General features: G+C 39.8%; 1 protein-coding gene and 1 non-coding gene across 2 annotated transcripts in view; both read right to left on the bottom strand.

Moving 5' to 3' along the window:
- PABIR3 (PABIR family member 3) overlaps window positions 1-15963 on the bottom strand; it is a 47061-nt gene extending 31098 nt beyond the window's left edge. The window contains 2 exon segments of the mRNA XM_053579102.1: window positions 15649-15721; window positions 15839-15963. Coding sequence (XP_053435077.1) covers window positions 15649-15721; window positions 15839-15948 — 183 coding nt within the window. The 5' untranslated portion in view covers window positions 15949-15963.
- LOC128578815 (small nucleolar RNA SNORA57) lies at window positions 11044-11192 on the bottom strand. Its single transcript, XR_008377924.1, has one exon. It is a non-coding gene; the product is annotated as a small nucleolar RNA SNORA57 (small nucleolar RNA).
- Window positions 15964-21664: the final 5701 nt, after the last annotated feature.

Raw genomic sequence — 21664 nt, 5'->3', positions numbered from 1 at the left:
CCTGTGCCTAGTCCACACTCTAAAGCAACTTTGGAACTATTTTTTTGGAATGGCCATCAGAGCTGTTGTCATATTACCTTTGGTGTCCTGAATGTCATCGAATGTTTTCCTTTCAATATTTCCTTTACCTTCAGGTAAAGAAAAAAAGTCATTGGGGACCAGATCAAGTGAGTAGGGAGAGTGTTACAGTACAGTTATTTGTTTACTGGCTAAAAAATCCATCACAGACAGTGCCATGTGAGTTGGTGCATTGTCATGATGCAAGAGCCATGAGTTGGCAAAAAGTTCAGGTTGTTTTTCTCTAACTTTTTCATGCAGCCTTTTCAGCACTTCAAATAGTAAACTTGGTTAACTGTCCAGTTGGTACAAATTCATAATGTGAAACCCCTCTGATGTCAAAAAAAGGTTACCAGCTCAGCACCTGTAGCACAGTGGTTATGGCGCCAGCCACATGCACCAAGGCTGGCAGGTTTGAGCCCAGCTCGGGCCAGCTAAATAACAACGACAACTACAACCAAAAAATAGCCAGGTGTTGTGGCGGGCGCCTGTAGTCCCAGCTACTTGGGAGGCTGAGGCAAGAGAATTGCTTGAACCCAAGAGTTTGAGGTTGCTGTGAGCTGTGACACCATGGCACTCTACCGAGGGCAACATAGGGAGACTGTCTCAAAAAAAAAAAAAAGTTACCAATGTTATTTTGACTCCTTATTTGTACTACAGAACTTTTTGGGTGGTGGAGAATTGGCTGACTTCCACTGTGCACTTCGACACCCATGTTTTATCACTAGGGATAATAAGGCCCCAAACATGGTCTTTCCTCTCCAAAGGGTCTAGGAAAACTTCAGCTATCCTTTAGTTTGTTCATTGGTGAGATCCTGGTGGATCATTTTTTGCACATATCTTTCTCAGCCAAGCTTTTTGGTTAAGATTTTCCTGTTTCTCTATTGATTTTTACTTGGTCTCCTATGCTTCTCACAGTGAACTGACAATTTTGATGCACTATTTGATGAATTTCTGCAATGTTTTCATCAGTTCTGTTCATTACTGGCTGCCCCAACCTCTCTTCTTCAGTGACACTTTCTCTCCCCTCAGAAAAACATTTAGTCCATTTGTACACTGTCATTTTCTTCATGGTATTATCCTCACAAACTTGGGCTAACATGTCCCTGATTTCACTTCCACTCTTGCCAAATTTAACAAGAAACGTTTGTTTGTTGCTCTAATTTAACCTCCAACATTCTCGTGATGGCACACAAAAACATGCAACAATGATAGTGAATGCCACTCAGCAAGACACGGTCACATGTCAACATGAACCTAGCTGAGAAACACTGAAATACCAGGGTTATGAAACCTTACCAAGCTGTTTGTACAGTGTTGCCAACGTAAGCACATGGTGCCAAGTTCGTGAACTTGTCAGACCTTGTATCCTATCTATATAAAAATTATGACTTTAGCTGCATTATGACATGTTATTAAAAAAGAGAGAGAATTACATGGTGTGGCAAACTGTTCTAAACTAATTATGAAAGACTTCTTGGAAGACATTATTATTTATTTATTTATTTATTTTGAGACAGAGTCTCACTATGTCACCTTCAGTAGAGTGCTATGGCGTCACAGCTCACAGCAAACTTAAATTCTTGGGCTTAAGCAATTCTCTTGCCTCAGCCTCCCAAGTAGCTGGGACTACAGGTGCCCACTACAACACCTGGCTATCTTTGTTGTTGGTGGTGTTTAGCAGGCCCGGGCCGGGTTTGAACCCTCCAGCCCCAGTGTATGTGGCCAGCACCCTAACCACTGAGCATAGGCACTGAGCCAGAAGACATTATTTTTAATTGACACCTAAGGGATAGGAAGGGACCAGATTAGGTTTAGACAAAGGCTTAGAATTTCCCATTGGAAACCTTTATCCAGGAAATCATGAGAAGACTGCCTGACTGAAATTGATGACATCAGCAAGGGATATAGTGTGAGATGTCTGGGGTAGGTAGGATTTGAATTTGAACTATAGAATCATAAGCCACAGGAAGGTTTTCTTAATTGGACAAAATGGGTCAAATATTATATTAGCTAATTCTTTAGTAATAATGTGGGAAATTAATTGAACAAAGCAAGGCTTCTGGAAGAGAATTCTCCCCAAATTAAGTAGGTACTACAGGTGGTATTTGCAAGGGAATTGCCTTAGATAATTTTTCTACATGAAACAAAGTGTTAAAATAGAAATAATGAGTTTCCTGAGATGTCAATAAACCTCACTGGTGTCTTTTGTGTAAATTTCTCACTGAGCCTTTCTCTCGCACTCTAGAGAAAAATTGTCCTTGGAGGGAAGTAGTCCTTGGAGAGAATAATGTCATGGTGTGAGCAAGCGGGAGGGATAGAAAGAGGTGGGTGCTGGGTGAAGCTGATTCCTAAGAATTTTCTCCAGTGAAGGAACTAAGAGAGGAGGAAATACCAAGCTTAGTATTTAAAAGAGAGAACACAGAAAACTAATAGTGTAAAGATATAAAATTTTTAAAAAATTATTTTTTACTTTCCCAAGTATTTTATGCCATTTCCTACTTAGTACTAGAGACAAAACACTTAGAAAATCCTGAACAAAGGGTTGTTTGCTATGTTCATAATGTGTCTGCCTGGTTCCAGAAATGATTTAAGTCGCTTACAACAGTGCTTAACATAAACTAAACACATGCTAGATGGACAGGGCATAAAGTAGGGCCAGGAATGTGGAAGCGTATTATATACTAGCTCTATCCACGGGCCCTACACTGGATTTAAGGTTTGTGACTGCCAATGTGAAAAGCAAAACCTAATCAGAAGGAGTAAAATTAAAACAGATGAATTGCTCAAGAAAAGCACAACCTTTTCTGCTAGGAAAATGAGACATTTCTCCTGGTCCCTCTGCAATAGGAGGGGGCAGGCATGGAGAAGTGATGCAGCTGCACCCAGATTCAGCAGAGGTGCCAGGAGGAGAATTCCTGGTGGGAGAGTAAGGAATAGGCATGCCAAACTTGGAGTTCTGAGGAGATAAAGCAAAGGAGTGAGTCGTGGGGGAAGGCACAGTCCTAATAATCAGAAGAGAGCCTCTAGTTTCTGCTCATCAGAAATGGGGTGGAATGATTTTCACAGAGTGGTGGAAAAAACATTTACGATTAATTAAACAAAATAATTGTGAAGTAACAGTTTTTTTTTTACAATGCTTGGAAAATTTGCATCTTTATTTGTGTGTTAAATGAAACTTACGGCTCATCCATGCCCTCTGTTACAGTGATTTTTTTTTTCCTAAAACATTGTTTTACCTGTATTGAAATACATGAAAAGCAGCATCATTTTTAAAAGTATGCTAAAACACAAATAAAAATTATCATAACCACTTTAAAGTGTACAGGTCATTAATGTTTAATACAGTCACACGGTTGTACAACCAATCTCCAGAACTCGAAGTCATCTTGCAAAACTGAAACTCTACTAGGGGTGTCCAACCTTTTTTCTTCTCTGCTACATGTTGAAAGAAGACTTGTCTTGGGCCACACATTAAATACACAAACATTAACAAAAGCTGATGAGCTAAAAAGAAGTCCATGCATAATTTTTGCAATATCTGACACCATAGATAAACAAAACCGTCCTCGTATAATCCCCATGTGACCCACGGACCACAGGTTGGATACCCTATAAACACCACCACCCCATTCCTTTCTCCTCCCAGTCCCTGGCAACCACCATTCCACTTTATGTCTCTGTGAATTTGACTACTTTAGGTACCTCCAACACCAATTTTGAGGACAGTCCAGTAGGGGCTAGAAACTTTTTTTTTTTTTAAGTTTATTTTATTTTATTTTATTTTATTTTTGGCCTGGGCTGGGTATGAACCTGCCACCTCCAGCATATGGGACCGGCGCCCTACTCCTTGAGCCACAGGCGCCGCCCGGGGCTAGAAACTTTAAACTTATAATTTATGGTATTCCTTAATGGTGCTTGCATTTTTGCAAGAATGCTGCTTCTATTTTGTAATATGTCAGCTAGAAATGAAAAGGCCTCTCTTCTTCATGCTTTGTGAAAATCATTCAACTAGTATAGAAATGCATAAAGTAAAAAATAAAATTCTTCCTATAATTCCATCTCCACAGATAACTACTACTAATACCTTCACACACATCCTTCTCAACACCTGTAAATATACTACATCAGAGCATGGTATACACAGATTTTGATCCCTGGGTCTAATTAGTAGGTACATAGGCCAGCAAGCCTTCCAAGGATGGTAGAGTAGAGAGATGGGAGGAACCTGGGTCTCTGATGAAGGCAGCTACTGAATTAACCAACCCTGGAAACTCCTTTCCTCAGGGCTTCTTATTATTTGAGATAATAAATGTTCCTTATTGTTTAAGTCTCTTCTAATTGGATTTTGTTGCTTCTGCTAAAAGCATTCTAATTCATCATGTCATTCTCCTAGATAGTTCAGCATTTCTATACTAAAAGAAAGTATATACTCGACGTAAGGCTTACAATAACCTGAAGTGGTACTTTCACAAAATAAACACATATGCATAGTGCTGTTACAGCAAGCTAAACCAACAAGCCTTGAAATTCCCATCATTTGATAAGTTAAAATGACTTCAATTCTGCCAAACACAATCTGTTGTATAAGGTGGTTCATTTTAAATATGCACTATATTAAACTGAACTTTATGCAAATTAAGAGCCTAGAATTCCTAAGGAATATTATGTATTAAGAAATGCCAGGTACACGGTTGCTGCCTATATGTACTATTGCTAATGAAAACATCTAACGTTTTTTGAGCATTTAGTATGTGTCAGTGCTGTGCTGAGTGTTTTATACTGATTAATGTAATCACAACAAACCTATAAAGCAGATACTATTACATTCTCATTTTAGAGATGAGGAAATTAAGGCATAGAAAGGACAACTTGCCCCCAAACAAGTGAGCTTAGATGTGCAGTGATATTTATAGGTCCTTATTTCTCAGTCATTCTTCCACCCAGTCCAGTCTTTCTGCATCTCATCCATCCCTCTTCTCACCTGAAATTGCTTGCAAATATAAGAAATTCATGCACAATCTGTTTCAGTAGCTCAAAGGGCACTTTTCAGTCTGTTTAACTGCTTGACAGAATAAGACTTGCCACTTTCCCTTGGTTTTTCATAGTACTACTCTCTTCTGAGACCCCTCCCACCTCTCTGACCATTCCATTTTAGTCCTTGGATTCTTCTGACTGATGTTTAAGTGTTGGTGATCTTTAAAGCTTTGTCCTGCAGACTCTGCTCCTTCTATAGATCTCTTTATAGGTCATACCATTCCTTCCCACAGATTTAAATAATGATCTACTGACAATTCCTAAATAGTTATTTCTAGACCAGATATCATTCCTGAGCTTCAAAGTAGTATATCCAATATTCTCTGGGATTGGAGACTCCAGAGAACCTCAAATGTGACATGTCTGAAGCTAAACTCATCTTGCTTTCTAAACCTGATTTTCTTCTTCCAATGGTCTCTTCTTATTCTCTGGAATTGCCATCTCATCAGTTGCCCAAGCCAGAGACCTAAGAGTCATTTTTGCCTCCACTGCTTCCCATTTTCCATCTAATTTATTATCATTGATTCCACCTTTGAAATTTCTCCTGCATCTGAGACTTCCCTCCATTCCTACTAACATCACAGTACCAAGCTACCATCAGCTCTTAGCCAGGGTTATGGCAACAGCCTCTTATCTGATTTTCTTGCATCTGCTTTTGCCCCCTTACAATCTACCTTTGCACTCTATAGCCAGGGCAATCTTTTAAAAATGCAAATCTTATCATGTCAGTCATTAATTTAGAACTCTTCACTGGCTTCCCACTGATAAAGTGCAGTATCTTTAGCATCACTTAAAGTCCCTACAAGATCTTGTAGTACTAGTTTGCTTCTCCACCCTCATCGCCTCATCTTTACTTTCACTCTAGCTATAATGCACTTCTTTCAAACCGTCTTTCTGTACACACTCTATTTTCTACACAACATACTCCCTTTCACTTCCATGCTTTCAGGCAGGCTGTTTTCTACTGTGAAAATTGTCTGTCCTTGCCACCTATATCCCGAACTGGTTAACTCCTTCTCATTAGTAAGATCTCAATTAAGATGTGAACCCCTCCCATTAAGTCCCCAAACTATGTTAGATCTCCATGGCAACTAGATCAGGGCCTAACACATAGTAAATTCTAAAAATATTTGTTGATTTGGCTGAGTAGAAAAGAAGATTGGATGGATAAGAAGGCTTTGGTAGGCAAGCAGGTGCTTAATAAATATTGTGGAAGGAATGACTAAGTGATTGGAAAGAAGGAAGATTTGTTTAATGAATGATTCTAATTTTTTCTATCATAACACTAATGAACTTTTGAAAATCACTGAATATCATTCTAGGGAGAGGAAAATGTCCAGATTTAAGATTGGGAGGCAACATGTTAAAATTGGTTCTAAATTATGATATTTCACTAAAATATGTTCTATAAACACTGTAATTTTTTACAAGTCATATTATAAAATAAATCTATGAATTATATGCCAATAAATTAGATAATCTAGATGAAATGCACAAATTCCTAGAAACACATAAATTACCAAACCGATTTAAGAAGAAATAGAAAATCTCAACATACCTATAATAAGAACTAGAACCTCCCAACAAGGAAATGTCTAGGACCAGATGGCTTCACTGGTGAACTGGAACTTTACCAAACATTTAAAGAAGAATCAACACCAATCCTACTCAAATTCTTCCAAAAATAAAAAAGAAGGAAGTACCTCTTATACCTTCCATGAGACCATGTTACCCTGATACCAAACGCCGGCAAAGATACAAGAAAACAATAGATCAAGATCCCTTATGAATATAGATGCTAAAAGATTTATCACAGGGATGCAAGGGTGGTTCAACATGAGAAAATCATTGTAATACATCATATTTATAGAACAAAAGGGTAAAAACACATGATCATTCCAAGAGATACAGAAAAAGCACTTGAAACAATTTAATGCCCTTTCATGATTAAACTACTTAGCAAGTAAGAGCAGAAGGGAACTTCCTTAACATGATAAAGGAATAAGACAAGGTTGTGTACTTTTTGAGACTACAATGAACAACATTGTGAATATGCTAAATGCCACTGAATTGTATGCTTTAAAAGAGTTAGTTGAGGGTGGCGCCTGTGGCTCAAGGAGTAGGTTGCCGGCCCCATATACCGGAGGTGGTGGGTTCAAACCTGGCCCCAGCCAAAAAAACTGCCCAAAAAAAAAAAAAAAGTTAATTGAATGTTATGTGAATTTCATAATAAATAATCACATAATAAATGATTTATTCACTTTGGTTTACTGATCTGCAAGTACATTCCCTATGTTTACAGGATAATTAGCAGGAAAATGTTATAATTTAGAAACTGCATTATAAAACCATGAAAAGCAAATTTTATTTACAATTCAAGATAAATCTGAGATAAAGATCTAACTAAAAGCCTGGAAACTACTTTTAGGAGAGTCTACAAATTTTCCTCTCAAAATTGAATGTTCTTTTAAAAATTGGAAGCCAGATGGTCTTATACATAAAATCTCAAAGTTAAATCCATACGGGATTTAAAAATTAATTCTATTGCAGCTGCAGCAAAGCAATCATAGCTATAGTTGATGTGTTTATTTTTCCTTCAGTAATGTTTAGAGTAGTGTTTCTCAATGTGAGAACTTGTTAGGAATGCAAATTTTCAAGTTCTACCCAGATTTACTGAATCAGAAACTCTGAGAGTGAGACCTAGTCAACCATCTGTGTTTTAATAAGCCTTCCATATTGCACACTGGAGTTTGAGAACCACCTGGTTAAGACCAATAACCACAAGCCTTAGACAGGGAGGCTACGGTAAGCATTTCCTTACCAGACACTGTTCACTCATCAATACTGTACTGTTTCTTATTATTCTCACTGTGTCAGGTTCAAACATCTGTGAATTATCACTAAGAAGAAAATAGAAAACACTTGTTATACAAAATCCTTTACAACAGTTAAAAAAATATTTCAAATACTTAACAATGCCATTTATGTAAATGGCTTTTTGGTGAAGACAGCTGTGCAGACGTAGAAATTTACACACATACACACACACAGCCTTAGTCTTCTGAGCATAAACAAGTTTCCATATAAGGAAAGGAATTCTTATGGATGCCACTTTACCTCTAATCATACTACTGAGGATAAGTATTATTTACTGTGACCTTTGAGATACATCATTTTCAGTAGTAAACCGGTAACAGATTTAAATGTATTGTTGAAGACTGGGCAAGATGGCTCATTCCTATAATCCTAGCATACCGGGAGGCTGAGGTAGGAGGATCCCTTGAGCTCAGGAGTTCAACACCAGCCTGAGCAAGAGTGAGACCCTTTTTCTACTAAAAATAGAAATACTAGATATGAGTCATGGTGGTCGCCTGTAGTCCCACGTACTTGGGAGGCTGAGGCGCAAGGATCTCTCAAACCCAAGAGTTTGAGGTTGCTATGAGCTAAGCCAAAGCCATGGCATGCTAGCCTGGGGCAACAGAGTGAGATTCTGTCTCAAAAAATAAAAATAAATAAATAAATTTATGGTTGAAGCTGCAATATGCAAGCACCAATTACCTCTCAACTCCCAAACTTTCACCCAAACAAGAGGGATAACTACCCTGTTTCCCCAAAAATAAGACAGTTATTTTAAGGTGTGCTCCCAAAGATGCGTTAGGTCTTATTTTCAGGGGACGTCTTATCTTTCCTGTAAGTAGGTCTTATTTTCGGAGGATGTCTTATTTTTGGGGAAACGGGTAACAGCAGGGGTCCATAGAACTGAGATTTTTTTCACAGATGTGTTTTGTTTGGCCTACATGGTGTTAATGTTTTTTAATTCATTGTGTACACTGAGATTTCACACACAAAAAATCCAGATTCTAGATTTCTGGCTACAATTGAAAATTTACAGCATTTTGCAACACTGGCCCACATTCTCACGTAGCAACAATGGAAGGAAGCTGCATGGCCACTGCCCGCTGAGGACTGTATCTGTGTCCTCAGCTTTCACAGTTGGCTACCCAGGTGGCCTCAGTCCTATTTGAGCTTGTAACCTTGAAGAAGTCACCTTTTCCTTATCTTTTTTTCTGTGACTGGGTCTTGCTATGTTGCCCAAGGCTGGAATGTAGCGGCTATTCACAGGTGCAATCATAGTGCACTGCAGCCCTGACCTCCTGGCCTCAAGTGATCCTCCCACCTCAGTTTCCTGAATAGCTGGGACTATAGGCACACACCAACTTACCTTGGTATCTTTTCCTTTTTTATTAAAGCATAACTGTGTACATTAATTCATTTATGGAGTATAATGTGCTGATTTTATATATAATTTGGAATGCTTTCATCAAACTGGTTAACATAACCTTTTTTGAAATACTTTAAAACTCACAGGAAGTTGCAAGAATACAGACAGGGCCGGGCATGGTGGCTCACGCCTATAATCCTAGCACTCTGGGAAGCTGATGTGGATGGATTACTTGAGCTCTGGAGTTCAAAACCAGCCTGAGCAGGAGCCAGACTCTGTCTCTACTAAAAAAAAAAAAAGAAAGAAAGAAAAAATAACCAGGCATCAAGACTGGTGCCTGTAATCCCAGTTACCGGGGAGGCTGAGGCAAGAGGATTGCTTGAGCCCAAGAGTTAGAGGTTGCTGTGAACTATAATGACACCACGGCACTCTACCCAGGGCAACAGAGTGAGACCTCTTGTCTCAAAAATAAATAAATAAATAAATAAATACAGCTGGTTCCTATGTGCCCTTAATCTAGGTTTCTCCCAAGATAAGACATAATTTTTAAAACCTTTTTTTTCCAGCCTTTTAGGTTTTACCTCTATACTCCCCCTTACATCTGCCTTATTCTTTTTAGGCTCCTTGCCAAAAAACAATTCAAAGCCTTTTTCCTTTTCCACAGACTCTGCAATAGTCTAATTGGTCTGCTCACCTCCCTTCTTTCCCTTCCAGAAACTTAACAGACTAGCAGGGACACCTTCCTAAGGAACAGCTTGCTCTCCTGCTCGCAACTTCCCGTGAACCTCTTCATTGCCTGCCAAATACAGTTACATTCTTGACGCTGACATTCAAAGCCCTCCCCACTTTTGGAGGCTCCAGACTTTTGGACTTCATGGACTAGTAAAATTTCAAAACAAAATCTAGGCACAAACATATAGTTACTACCTTTTTCTTATGCCAAGTAAATTCTTTTATTAAAAAAAAAATCCACCATCAACCAATATCATTTCCTTTGGAAAAGGACATTTGGGTATTAAAAACGAAAAGTAGGGGAATAACAGTTTCAGGGTACAGTACAGTCTCACCCAGCAAGGACAGTTAATAACTGCGCAGCAATATATTTAAGTATGCTGTACTTAACTTTTTTTAAAGGCAAAGGTTGGTGAAAACCTCACCTGGGATCAGCACTGGTCAGCAGATGAACTTTTGGAAGGCAACAATCCAGGTAAAGTTGACCATTGAGCTCTCTAGAATAGACCTATGTGTCTCTGCCTCCAGGTCTGTTTTATATACTTGGAATGCTGTCTCAGCCGTCAGGCCCCCTCCCTTCTGTTATGTATCCTATCAATCCACAAGGCCCATCTCAAATGCCACCTTCTCCATTAACCTTTTCCTTATCCCTTACCAACACCCCTGAAATTTCTCCCTCCCTTCTTTGAATTCCCTAGCACTTTTCCTTACCTCCCTAAGCACTTTTAAGATACATTTAAGTCCTTTCAGTATTTATATTCCCTTTTCGATTAAAAGCCCAGGCCAGGCACAGTGGCTCACGATTGTAATCCCAGCACTTGGGAGGCTGAGGCGAGTGGATTGCCTGAGTTCACAGGTTCCAGACCAGTTGGAGCCAGAGTGAGACCCCACCTCTAAAAACAGCTGGGCGCTGTGGCAGACACAGGTAGTCCCAGCTACTTAGGAGGCTGAGGCAAGAGAATCGCTTGAGCCCAGGAATTTTTCTTTTTTTTTTGCAGCGTCCCGGCGTTTGAGGATAGAACCGGCAGACGGACAGCCGCCGGCACGGAAGACGCCAAGCAGAGTGGGCTGGAGCCCTTTTCCTCTACCTCCGCACATAACGAGGAGCGGAACTACATGCCCGGACCCCGCCAAGAAAAGGAGGGTCCGCACGCCCAACCCAGAACCCCCGCCCTACCTCCTCGGTCCCTCAACAAAGGAGACACTCACCCCGCAGCCGCCCTTGGAAAAACTTGAGCCCAAGAATTTGAGGTTGCTGTGAGCTATGATGCCATAGCACTCTACCTAGGGCGACACAGTGAGACTCTGTCTCAAAAAAAAAAAAAAAAAAAGCCTATTAAGCCTTGACATACATATTTGTAGCCTGGTGATTTCATGTAATAAGCAGTAACTCAGGAATATATGAAGGACGAGATACATGGAGGGGTCTGGTTTTTCCTTCCTTTCCCATTTCCCCTGTGAGAACAGAAATACGCTTTGGCAGTGACTTGACAGGAAATCAGAGGGACACTAATAGGTTACATACTTCCACTATTTTTTATGTATGCTCTTATTTTTGTCTGCCAACTTTATTTAGAAAGACTATAACTGAAAGAAACAAACTCAGGTAGCATATACATCAACCAGTATGACTCATTCAACGTGAATTTATAAACCCTAGGTGACGATCTAGAACAGAGTTACATGCTACTTCTAACTTGGAAAAAGTGAAGGACAAATGGATGGATGTTCAATGCCCCACATGAACTAATCAGTAAGCATCTCTGTCTACACTACAACAGATTTATGTCAGTTACATTCCCAAAGCAATCATTTTTCATGGCCATAGTTATCCAGGTTTATTTTTTTTTCTTTTTTTGCAGTTTTTGGCCAGGGCTGGGTTTGAACCCACCACCTCTGGTATATGGGGGCCAGTGCCCTACTCCTTGAGCCACAGGCACTGCCCCAATTATCCAGGTTTATAACAGTTCAACAACCAGGCAGTGCCTGTGGCTCAACGGAGTAGGGTGAAGGCCCCATATGCTAGAGACGGCGGGTTCAAACACAGCCCCAGCCAAAAAGTGCAAAAAAAAAAAAAAAAGTTCACCTACCAGATGGAGAGGAAAATCTTTACGCAAAGGGCCAGACAGTAAATATTTTAAGCTGTGTGGGTTGTACAATCTTCTGTTGTAACGAATCAGCACTGCCACTGTAGTGGAAAAGTAGCTACAGAAAATAAGTAAACAAATGGGCATGGTTCTGTTCCAATAAAATTTTATTTACAAAACCAAGTGGCAGGCTGGACTTGGCCTTCAGGCCGTAGTTTACCTTTCAAATAGAATAGAGGCAATGACAGTTAAAACAGAGTCAGATTTTGGCGACAATAAATTGAGTTGCAATAAACAGTCTAGTACATAGGTCTTTATGATAAAATGATTTTTTTTCTTCTGGGTAGATGTCTAGTAATGGACTGCAGAATGAAATGAGAGGTCTAATTTGAGTTCTTTGAGGATTCTCCATACTTCCTTCCAAAAAGGTTGTATTACTTTGCAGTCCCATCAACATAACCCAGGAATGGATTAACAAGCTGTGGTATATGTACACCATGGAATACTATTCAGCCATTAAAAAGATGGAGACTTTACATCTTCTATAGTAACCTGGATAGAGTTGGAACACATTCTTCTTAGTAAAGTATCACAAGAATGGAGAAGCAAGAATCCAATGTACTCAATTCTAATGTGAACATAGTAGATGATCTAATACAAAGTAGGGGGCAGGGGAATGAAGGAGTGGGGAGAGGGGGTTGGGGGGGTCATGGTGTATGGCACATCTCTTGGGAGTGGGACACAATTATAAAAGGGATTTTACCTAACAAATGCAATCAGTACAACCTAAATCTTTGTACCCTCAATGAACCCAAACAGTAAAAAAAAACCAGAGTCAGGCTAGAGGATTTTAAAGAGGGGAGGAACTGGCAGGAATCCAAGAACCTAATCTCTAAGTCCTAATAAGAGTTAGAAAAAGAGAAGAAAAAAACCCTACCTTCAATAAAATTATTAACACCAGCAATAAAGTCATACCACTATAAGGATACAAAGGATAAAGAACCAAGAGGTTCAAAACTTTTCACATTGGTATTTTTATTAATACAAGATGTACACAAAACAATGCAAGAACTTCTTTAATACAATAATACTGCATTCAAGAGTTGACATTTAAGGAACAAGTTTAAGGAATTTAATTCTGCAAATATTGGTGCAAGACAGGGTCTTTATATACAAGAAACATGAAGCAAAATTAGAAAATTACTCGAAAGAGGCACAATACTTAGCAAGTTGTCAACAGAATGCTTTAATGTCAGATGTAGTTTAGAAAGAGGCAAGACAAAAAGTATTTTAGTCGCAAGGAAGTAAAAGTAAGAAAAGTGAGCAGTGTGCCTGCATGCACGCGCAATTGAAAAGAACTGAGGTGAAATGAAGTCAACTAAGGCTCAGTGTAATCCTACTCTAAATTTGTCCTGCTCGAGAAAAACTTCTGTGACTACACCCTAAGCTCGCTACAACAGCATACAATATGCCTGCAGATCATTTGGACAAGTTCCCTGACCTCAGGCATGTCAAACATTACTCCTATGTTACTTCTGGTGGACTAGAGTCCCTGGACTTGGTCCACTTTGTGGTTTCTGTATCTTTAATTCCTACTAGATAAATATATTAGTATCACCTTTCTGTACAAATTCTACTTCATGTTATTAGGATCTTAAGCTATGGAATTCAACACTGTAACTATGCTCTAATATGATAAGCAACAAAGCAAAACAAAAACAAAACCTCTATCCTGTGCAGAATGAAGTAAGATAAGAAGGGATAACTGAGATCTCTTTGCTTCTAGGAACTAGGGGATAAGGGAAGGGGGGGGCTGGCCTCCCCCCTTCCTTGTGTTTACTACATTAAAGAAGACCCACATATTCCTCTAAGTACACATCCTCTAGCATCTATTTACAACCTGTTTCTTCTTTTCATAATGCCTTCCAATAAAACCAACATTCTCCTCTCCACTCTTCTAACAGCAGAGTGGATCCCATAACAATTCTTTTATTCTCACAATAGGATTAGAGCAAAATCCTGAGTTTATAGAATGTTCTTATTCTCAGCACAACATGCAGAGTCCCACACCTTTATTTTTCTACCTGTTTAGTTTAAAAAGGTAATGTATTTTTTTGTCAATCTTAGTTTGCTTTTTATTTTGTGACAATATATTCTCTTCTATCTCAAATGATCCAAAGGCTGCATTCGTTTAAGAGTTTATCAAGTTAGATATTGATACAAAATACTAGTTCAGGAATCAGGAGACACAAGGTCCATGTCATTTTGAAGATCTATGGGCCTCAGTTTCCTCATATGTTAAATAAGGAAGGTAGATGAGGTCTCTGACTCCCTTTCTAACAGTCCATGATATTGTGAATTACAACTACCAGTTGGCATGATGCCACAAAAGGTGAGCAGCAAAGTTAATAACATGTAGTGAATGCATTTTTCGGACAGTTTTACAATATCTAGAAAACCTTATGATATAGATCCAAGATCTTAATTAAAATCCTAATTTAAGAAATAGATTTTAGAAACACCAATTACCTTGATTTAATTCACATTGAATACCTGTATCAGCATTGCTTGTACCTTACAAAGATACTATATTATGAACTTATAATGTATCCATAATAATTCAAAATAATTTTTTTAAAAAGAAATAAGATTTAGTAAAGCCAGACTTTCAGATACGTCCAGGGAATACAGTTAACCATCTTTTAGCAAAATGTTTCTAAATACTTTTTCTATTATTGGCCTTCTATGGAGCCTCTTTAAACATTTTCCCCCTAAGTTGTTCCCCTTTCGCAAGGTTTTAATATCACATATATACTGTATATCTCTTTATGTATAAAGCACAGATATACTGCATATACATGCTATATATGCACATGTACATATGTGCATACTGTATATACATACACATACAGTTTATCTGTACTTTATACATAAAGAGAGTAAAAATTTTTCATACTTCCCCCAAGAACCATTTTTCTCCCCCCTTATAATCACCCACTGATAATGTGTAATTTAGGAGATCAATTTTCTATGGTACCTGAACTTTTCTGATTTTCTTTTTTGAGACAGGGTCTCTCTCTGTCCCCATGGGGTAGAATGCAGTGGCATCATTGTAGCTCACTGCAACCTTAAACTCCTGGGCTCAAGTGATCCACCCGCAGCCTCCAGAGTAGCTGGCTACCTAAACGTTTCGCTAAAATAAAAACTAGGTGTAAAAACAGCCCAAACTAATTTACTTAACAGCTACTTCGGTCTCAAAGTATGCTGGAGGTGAAGGTCAGAGGTGACAAAGCAGCTGAGAAAACAGACAAAAATTAAAGTCATGGCAGAAGATCTGGAGGCAAAAGGGGAAGGAGCCTCAGTTTCTTCAAAGGAGTGGATAAGAGATGGGGTGAAGTTAGAAAAAGGTCGTGCTCCACGCCAATTGGCTGTTGCTTTCAGGTCCAGGTGGACTGTCAGGAGAGGATGTTCAGGTTCAGACCGGTGTCCACCTCAGGGTGGGTGTGCGCTCACCCTCAGGTCAAACCGTCCCACTTTCCCCCAGGCTGAAGGTGGGATCTCTGGACACCAGGAACGAGGGCGATACCTTGTTAAATAAAGAACAGAACCTTGATAAATAAAAGGATGGGCAGGCTATGGGAAGTCAGTTTCCCCGACAACCCCCACACCTGCTCACCTCCTTCAATATCTCAACCTTGCTCACCTAATTTCACTGATTAGAGGCACGCTGTTGGATCTTTTCATGATGTTGCTGTCTGTGGTGATCGAACTCGGAAGCAGCCCCAAATCCAGCTCCATATTCTCCTGTGCCATGTCGGTGTTGAGAAAGTAGCTACTACTTAGTTCGACGTTCTCAAGGTTTTCTGGCTCCCGTTCACGTAAGGGCATGTCAATCTGGTGAGATGATGTAAGGAGATAGGCAAAGGGAAAAAAAGAAAAGAGGATAAAGCTCTTAAGATGAGTGGAAGTGCTCACCTTTGCAGCCCGAGCATCCCTAACGCCAGCGAACACAAAGTGGGCAGGACTGCCTCGGAACCTCCTATCCCACGTTCTGGGGCCCGAAAGATGAGAAATCTGCCCACCTCCAAGCCTATAAAGCAAACGGAGAATTAAGCTTTCACCGTCTTGAACCTTGCCACTCCAACGTTTCTCTTCGTTGCGGCTCCCCCGGGTTTGTTCTTCCGACTCAAACAAAAACCACACAAACCGCCTTTAGTTGGCCCCGCCCCTCGACGCATGCGCCCCGCGGCTGGCCTCGAGGACCCACGGTTTACGCAGAAATCAGCTTAGGCGCCCGTGTCAGCCTCGACAGCGGCGCGCAGTCAGAGAGCCGCCTTTTTCTCCTTGCTTGGCCCTCCCTTCTGTGCTCCTGGTGTAGGTTCGCCGTGGTTGCTCCTCTGCTACTTGACTAACCCTGGCACGGTTTCCTTACCCATTGGGGGAGGAGGGGCAGGGCGAGGCTTGGAGGAGTGAGGTGGATGGGAGCACTATCATTTCTGTCCTGTGTCTAATACCCCGTTTTCTCTGTTTGGGGGGCTAGCGCATCATCACCTTATGACTGAGGCCAACAAGTTGGTTGCCTCCTGTGACGAATTTTTCCACCCTGTAACAGCAGGCACACTACACTTCTGTAATCTAAAAAACCGAAAGTCTGAGAAGAAGAAGAAGAAAACCTTCCTAAGTATTTAGAATCCACTTGCTCGCAAAGGGTGTTGGTAAGATGCTAACATAATTGAACCAATTTCACAGACCAATCATTTTCAACATGGTTTCATTTCGTACTATAATTGTACAGTGCGTATTTTTTTTTTCAGTGTGTATTTTTATATGGTATAAAACCTGGCTCCTCGCAGCTATTCACCTAAGAAACAAAGGACTCAGCTAATCTCCAAAGATTTGAGTTCAAGCTTATTTTCCTAAACCAAATGTCTCAGAATTTAGCATCCACCTAAATAAGTTTTTCCATTTCAGGTAGTATTAGAGGGCATAAATATTTTTGGCTTGGCGCCAGCCACATACACCAAAGTTGGTGAGTTCGAACCCAGCCCTGGCCAGCTAAAACAACAGTGACAACTGCAACAAAAAATAGCCAGGCGTTGTGGCAGGCGCCTGTAGTCCCAGCTACTTGGGAGGCTGAGGCAAGAGAATCGCTTAAGCCCAAGAGTTCGAGGTTGCTGTGAGATGTGATGCCACAGCACTCTCCCGAGGGTGACATAGTGGGACTCTGTCTCAAAAACAAACAAACAAAATAACCAGAACATTCTTTCAATGCTGCCATGTCTCATAACATTTTAAGAACTGCTTACTTCTAATTAGCTGGGAAGGGTGGCACGTGCCTGTGGTCCCACCTTCTCGGGAGGCTGAGGCAGGAGGATGGCTTGCACCAAGGACTTTGAGTTTTCAGTGAGCTATGATGATGCTGCTGGACTCTAGCCCAAGCAACAGAGTGAGACTCTGTCTCAAAACAAACAAACAAAAAACACCTGCTCTCTTAGAATTTTTCACCACCAATTAATGAGCCATATTGAATACTGAAATCTTAACTCCATGCTAATAATTCGGAAAACCACATTTTAGGAACCATATAGAGAACCAGCAGAGAAGACAAACCTAGTGAAATGAGAGATATTGATTAAAATAGTCATGGGAGGAGGGGATGGGTAAAATCACTCCTAGCAGGTACACTGCACACTATCTGAGTGATGGGCACACTTGCAGCTCTGACTCAAATTGTACAAAAGCAATACATGTAGCCAAAACATTTGTGCTCCTATAATATTCTTAAATTAAAAAATATTAGTGGCGACATTGGTATAGCACAAAAAGTTTTCACATACTTAATTGGTTCAATCATCAACCCTGTTCAGCTAATCGGTGGTATACTTAAAATAATGGGATTGTCTTGAGATAGTTCATGACAAGTTATATCAGTAAGATCATAACCATTCATTCTGGCAATAGAATAAAAAAAATCTTGATTATATTAGGCAGAATTAAATTACCTAATACCAGACACGAGGATTGTTTGGAGTTCCATTCCTGATATAAGACAGGTTAATAATAGCTACCATTTATTGGGCACTTATTATATGCCCGGTACTGTCCTAATCACTTTAAATATATTATCACATTTAATGCTTACAATAATTCTGTAAGGTAGGCACCATCGCGGTGCCCATTTTTCAAAGAAGGAAAGCAAATACTGGAGGGGTTGTTCAATTACATCTACAAAGTGGCAAAACCAAGATTCCTTTGCCTTTCTGGGTCTCTCTTTCTTTCTTTCTTTCTTTCTTTCTTTCTTTCTTTCTTTCTTTCTTTCTTTCTTTCTTTCTCTCTCTCTCTCTCTCTCTCTCTCTCTCTCTCTCTCTCTCTCTCTCTCTCTCTCTTCTTTCTTTTGTAATTTGTTTATTTATTTATTTGAGACAGGGTCTTACTTTGTTACCCAGGCTTAGTGCACTGGCCTCATATTAATTCACTGCAACCTTCAAGTCCTGGACACAAGCTTCCTTTTACGTCAGCCTCCTGATTAGATGGGACTACAGGAGGTCAACACCATGCCCAGGGATAATTTGTCTTTTCTTCTTACTTTTTTTTTTTTCTTTAGAAAGGGAGTTTGGGAGTCTGGTTATGTTGCTCAGCCTGGTCTCAAATCCCTAGCCTCAAGTGATCCTCCCACCTAGGCTTCCCAGAGTGTCAGCGAACCACCAGGGCCAGCCTGTTCTGCCTTTTTTTTTTCTTTTCTGAGACAAGAGTCTCACTCTGCTGTCCTGGCTAGAGTGCAATGGCGTCAGCCTAGCTCACAGCAACCTCAAACTCCTGGGTTTGAGAGATCCTCCTGACCCCCAAGTAGAGACTACAGGCACCCACCCCCATAAACAGCTAAATTTTTCTATTTTTAGAAGAGACGAAGTGTGGGGGTGAGGGTGGTGTCTTGTTATTGCTCAGGCTAGTGTTGAACTCCTGAGCTCAAGGGATCCTCCCACCTTGGCTTCCCAGAGTGCTAGGATTACAGGTGTGAGCCACCATGCCCAGCCCTCCTCTACCTTTCTGTTTAAGTAAAAAGATGAAATGTCTCTGAATATTCTCCTGAACACTTTCTGTACTCATAATCATTCAATAAATACTTATTAAGTCATTTCTATGAATAATTATAGGTTAAAATAACTTGTCTTTCACAACTATCTTGTAAGTAGTTAAATCATTTCTATTTTACAGTTGATAAAAATTCCAAAGAGAATGATGACCCATAGTTAGGTAGCCACAGTATCAAGGTTAATACCAAGAACTACTGAAAGCCACTGTTAAAATCCCCAGGGTACCTGGAAAGTTACAAAAGATATGGTTAAGACTGAGTAAAGACAGGGTGAATATAAAAGGCAGTGGTTAAGGATAGAACAGAAGTCAAAATCACACCATCTGAATAGAAGAAAAATATGGAGTACACCAGTGAACAAGTGGATCTTCTACTGCTTATTTTACTTTTCAGAGTTTAATATTCTTGGTAGGTAATAAGGTTTAATGAATATATTTTAAATTAATAGACAAAATTTCATACTGCATAAGCTTCAGAGATATTTAATTTTTTAAAATGTAAGTACAATAACACTAAGAAAATAAGCATACAATGGCAAGGAAAAAGCTACTAAGGGACTATGTTTATAAGAAAAGAGGTAGTCATATGAAATGAAATGACTAAACATATGAGATGGTAATAACTTTACAACTATTACCAAAGAGGAAGAACTTTTTACCTGGAGAAAAAGCTACATGTCAAGAACCCAAAACCTGTGAAGATACAGACAAGATTCATAGTACATACACAGGTTGGAATAACAAAAGGAAGAAGTATTACAAAAACAGAAGAATTCTGTATGCTACAATGGCAAAAACAAAACTTAAATCATTTTTACTTCTCTCCATTTCTACCTATATATTATTATACCAACCAAGCTGTGTTTCATGATCTGCTCTTCTGGTTCCACAGTGATATGCCATGATCTTGGGGAACTGGTTTCCTTAGATCTATACTTTGACACTTATGCTACTCCTCTCTTTATATGTCCCAGTCTGCTACCATCTGTCCTAGGCCACTTATCTATAAAAGGTATCCCACAAACATGTCATAATCAGCTCTTTATTTTGCCAGTTACCGCAGCAACCCTTAAGCTACACTTTAACCTTTAGTTAGCACAAGAGCAAGTCAAATACAAGTTGAACTCAAGCTCCCAACCACAAACACCCCAAACCTCCCAAAAGACTTATGTGAAAAGTTAAAAAGGCTAGATAGACAAGATCTATGTGAATACATTTTCCTGGCAATGGTTGCCAAAGTAGCGGCCTTCGAGGCTCCTCCTAAATTGTTAAGCTCCTGAAAGTTAGGGGTTTTGCCCAATTGCTTATAACTTATCAGAATTAGGGCCCAGGCATGTGTCCAACAAGTGATTATTTAGTAGCTACTCCGAACAAAGGGTATTGTATTGTATTGTAATTATTGAGCTGGGAGTGAAAGGATGAGGATCAAGAGTTCCTGAGACCTTGAGATGAAAAAAATACATAAATTTCTCAAAAACAGATAACATAAATTGCTCAATAGCTGGCAGAAAAATACAGGCAATTTAAAGGAGACTATCCAAAGTCTTTCAAAACCTTTCATATTACAAGAAGAAAGCATAAACATTGAAGAATAAAAATTACAATTGGGCTTGAAAAATGTAATATGAGGCAACTGAATTGAAGAGAGAGGCAAAATTATTATTTTTGCTACATTTTGAAGGCAGTTTCTTAACTATTGCAGTTCAGTGCGATGGCCTTCTCTCCCCCAGAGCCATTCAAATGGTGGAGATTAAAAAAGTTAGTATTTCTAAAACTCTTAGAGAACTGTCTAGCTGTAAGTGTTAAATAAATAAATAACTCCAGGTCTCTCACACACACAGATCATGATTGTTAGGGACATCGTAAATTCTAAAAATAAAAATAAAAATAAAAATAGAATGATTCTGCTACCTGTTCTTCAGAACTTTTCCTAACATTGTTGAAGCTAACGGTGCTTGCAAAATGGAGATGTTTCTCACTAGCTACATGAATTCTCATGAGATTCTCTTTATTTTTACTTCATTGATTTTGATTGTTTCCCTTCTCTTTTGTCTAGTAGTTCATCCAAAGGAATGATCTGAAAAAGGAATTGGCTCTTCTAGACAAAGATCAAGAAGATCGAGGGATTTAAGAAATGAGCAGGGATCGCAGATGTCAAAGCGTACACCCTGGGAATGAAGTAAAGTGGAAACCCCATGTTTTCTCTATTTCCCATGAATATTGTTCCAAACTCCTGCTGAAAGCCGCTGCTCCAGCATCTCCAAACTACTGGTTCTTTTCGAAATTGGGCGCCAGGGTACTCCGGCCAATGCCATAGAGGAAAGGGCCGGGCCTCCTGAAAATGCTCCGCCTCTTTGGAGGCGGGTTGCCGGAGCGGGGCTCCCACGCATGCTCCGTGAGCTTGGGCCCCCTTCGGAGCTACCGCCGGGCGCCTGCG

The sequence above is a fragment of the Nycticebus coucang genome, chromosome X, assembly GCF_027406575.1.
Source record: "Nycticebus coucang isolate mNycCou1 chromosome X, mNycCou1.pri, whole genome shotgun sequence".
NCBI classification, from domain to species: Eukaryota; Metazoa; Chordata; class Mammalia; order Primates; family Lorisidae; genus Nycticebus; species Nycticebus coucang.
The sequence above is the reverse complement of the archived record's forward strand: the minus strand, read 5'-3'. Positions and strand labels throughout refer to the sequence as shown.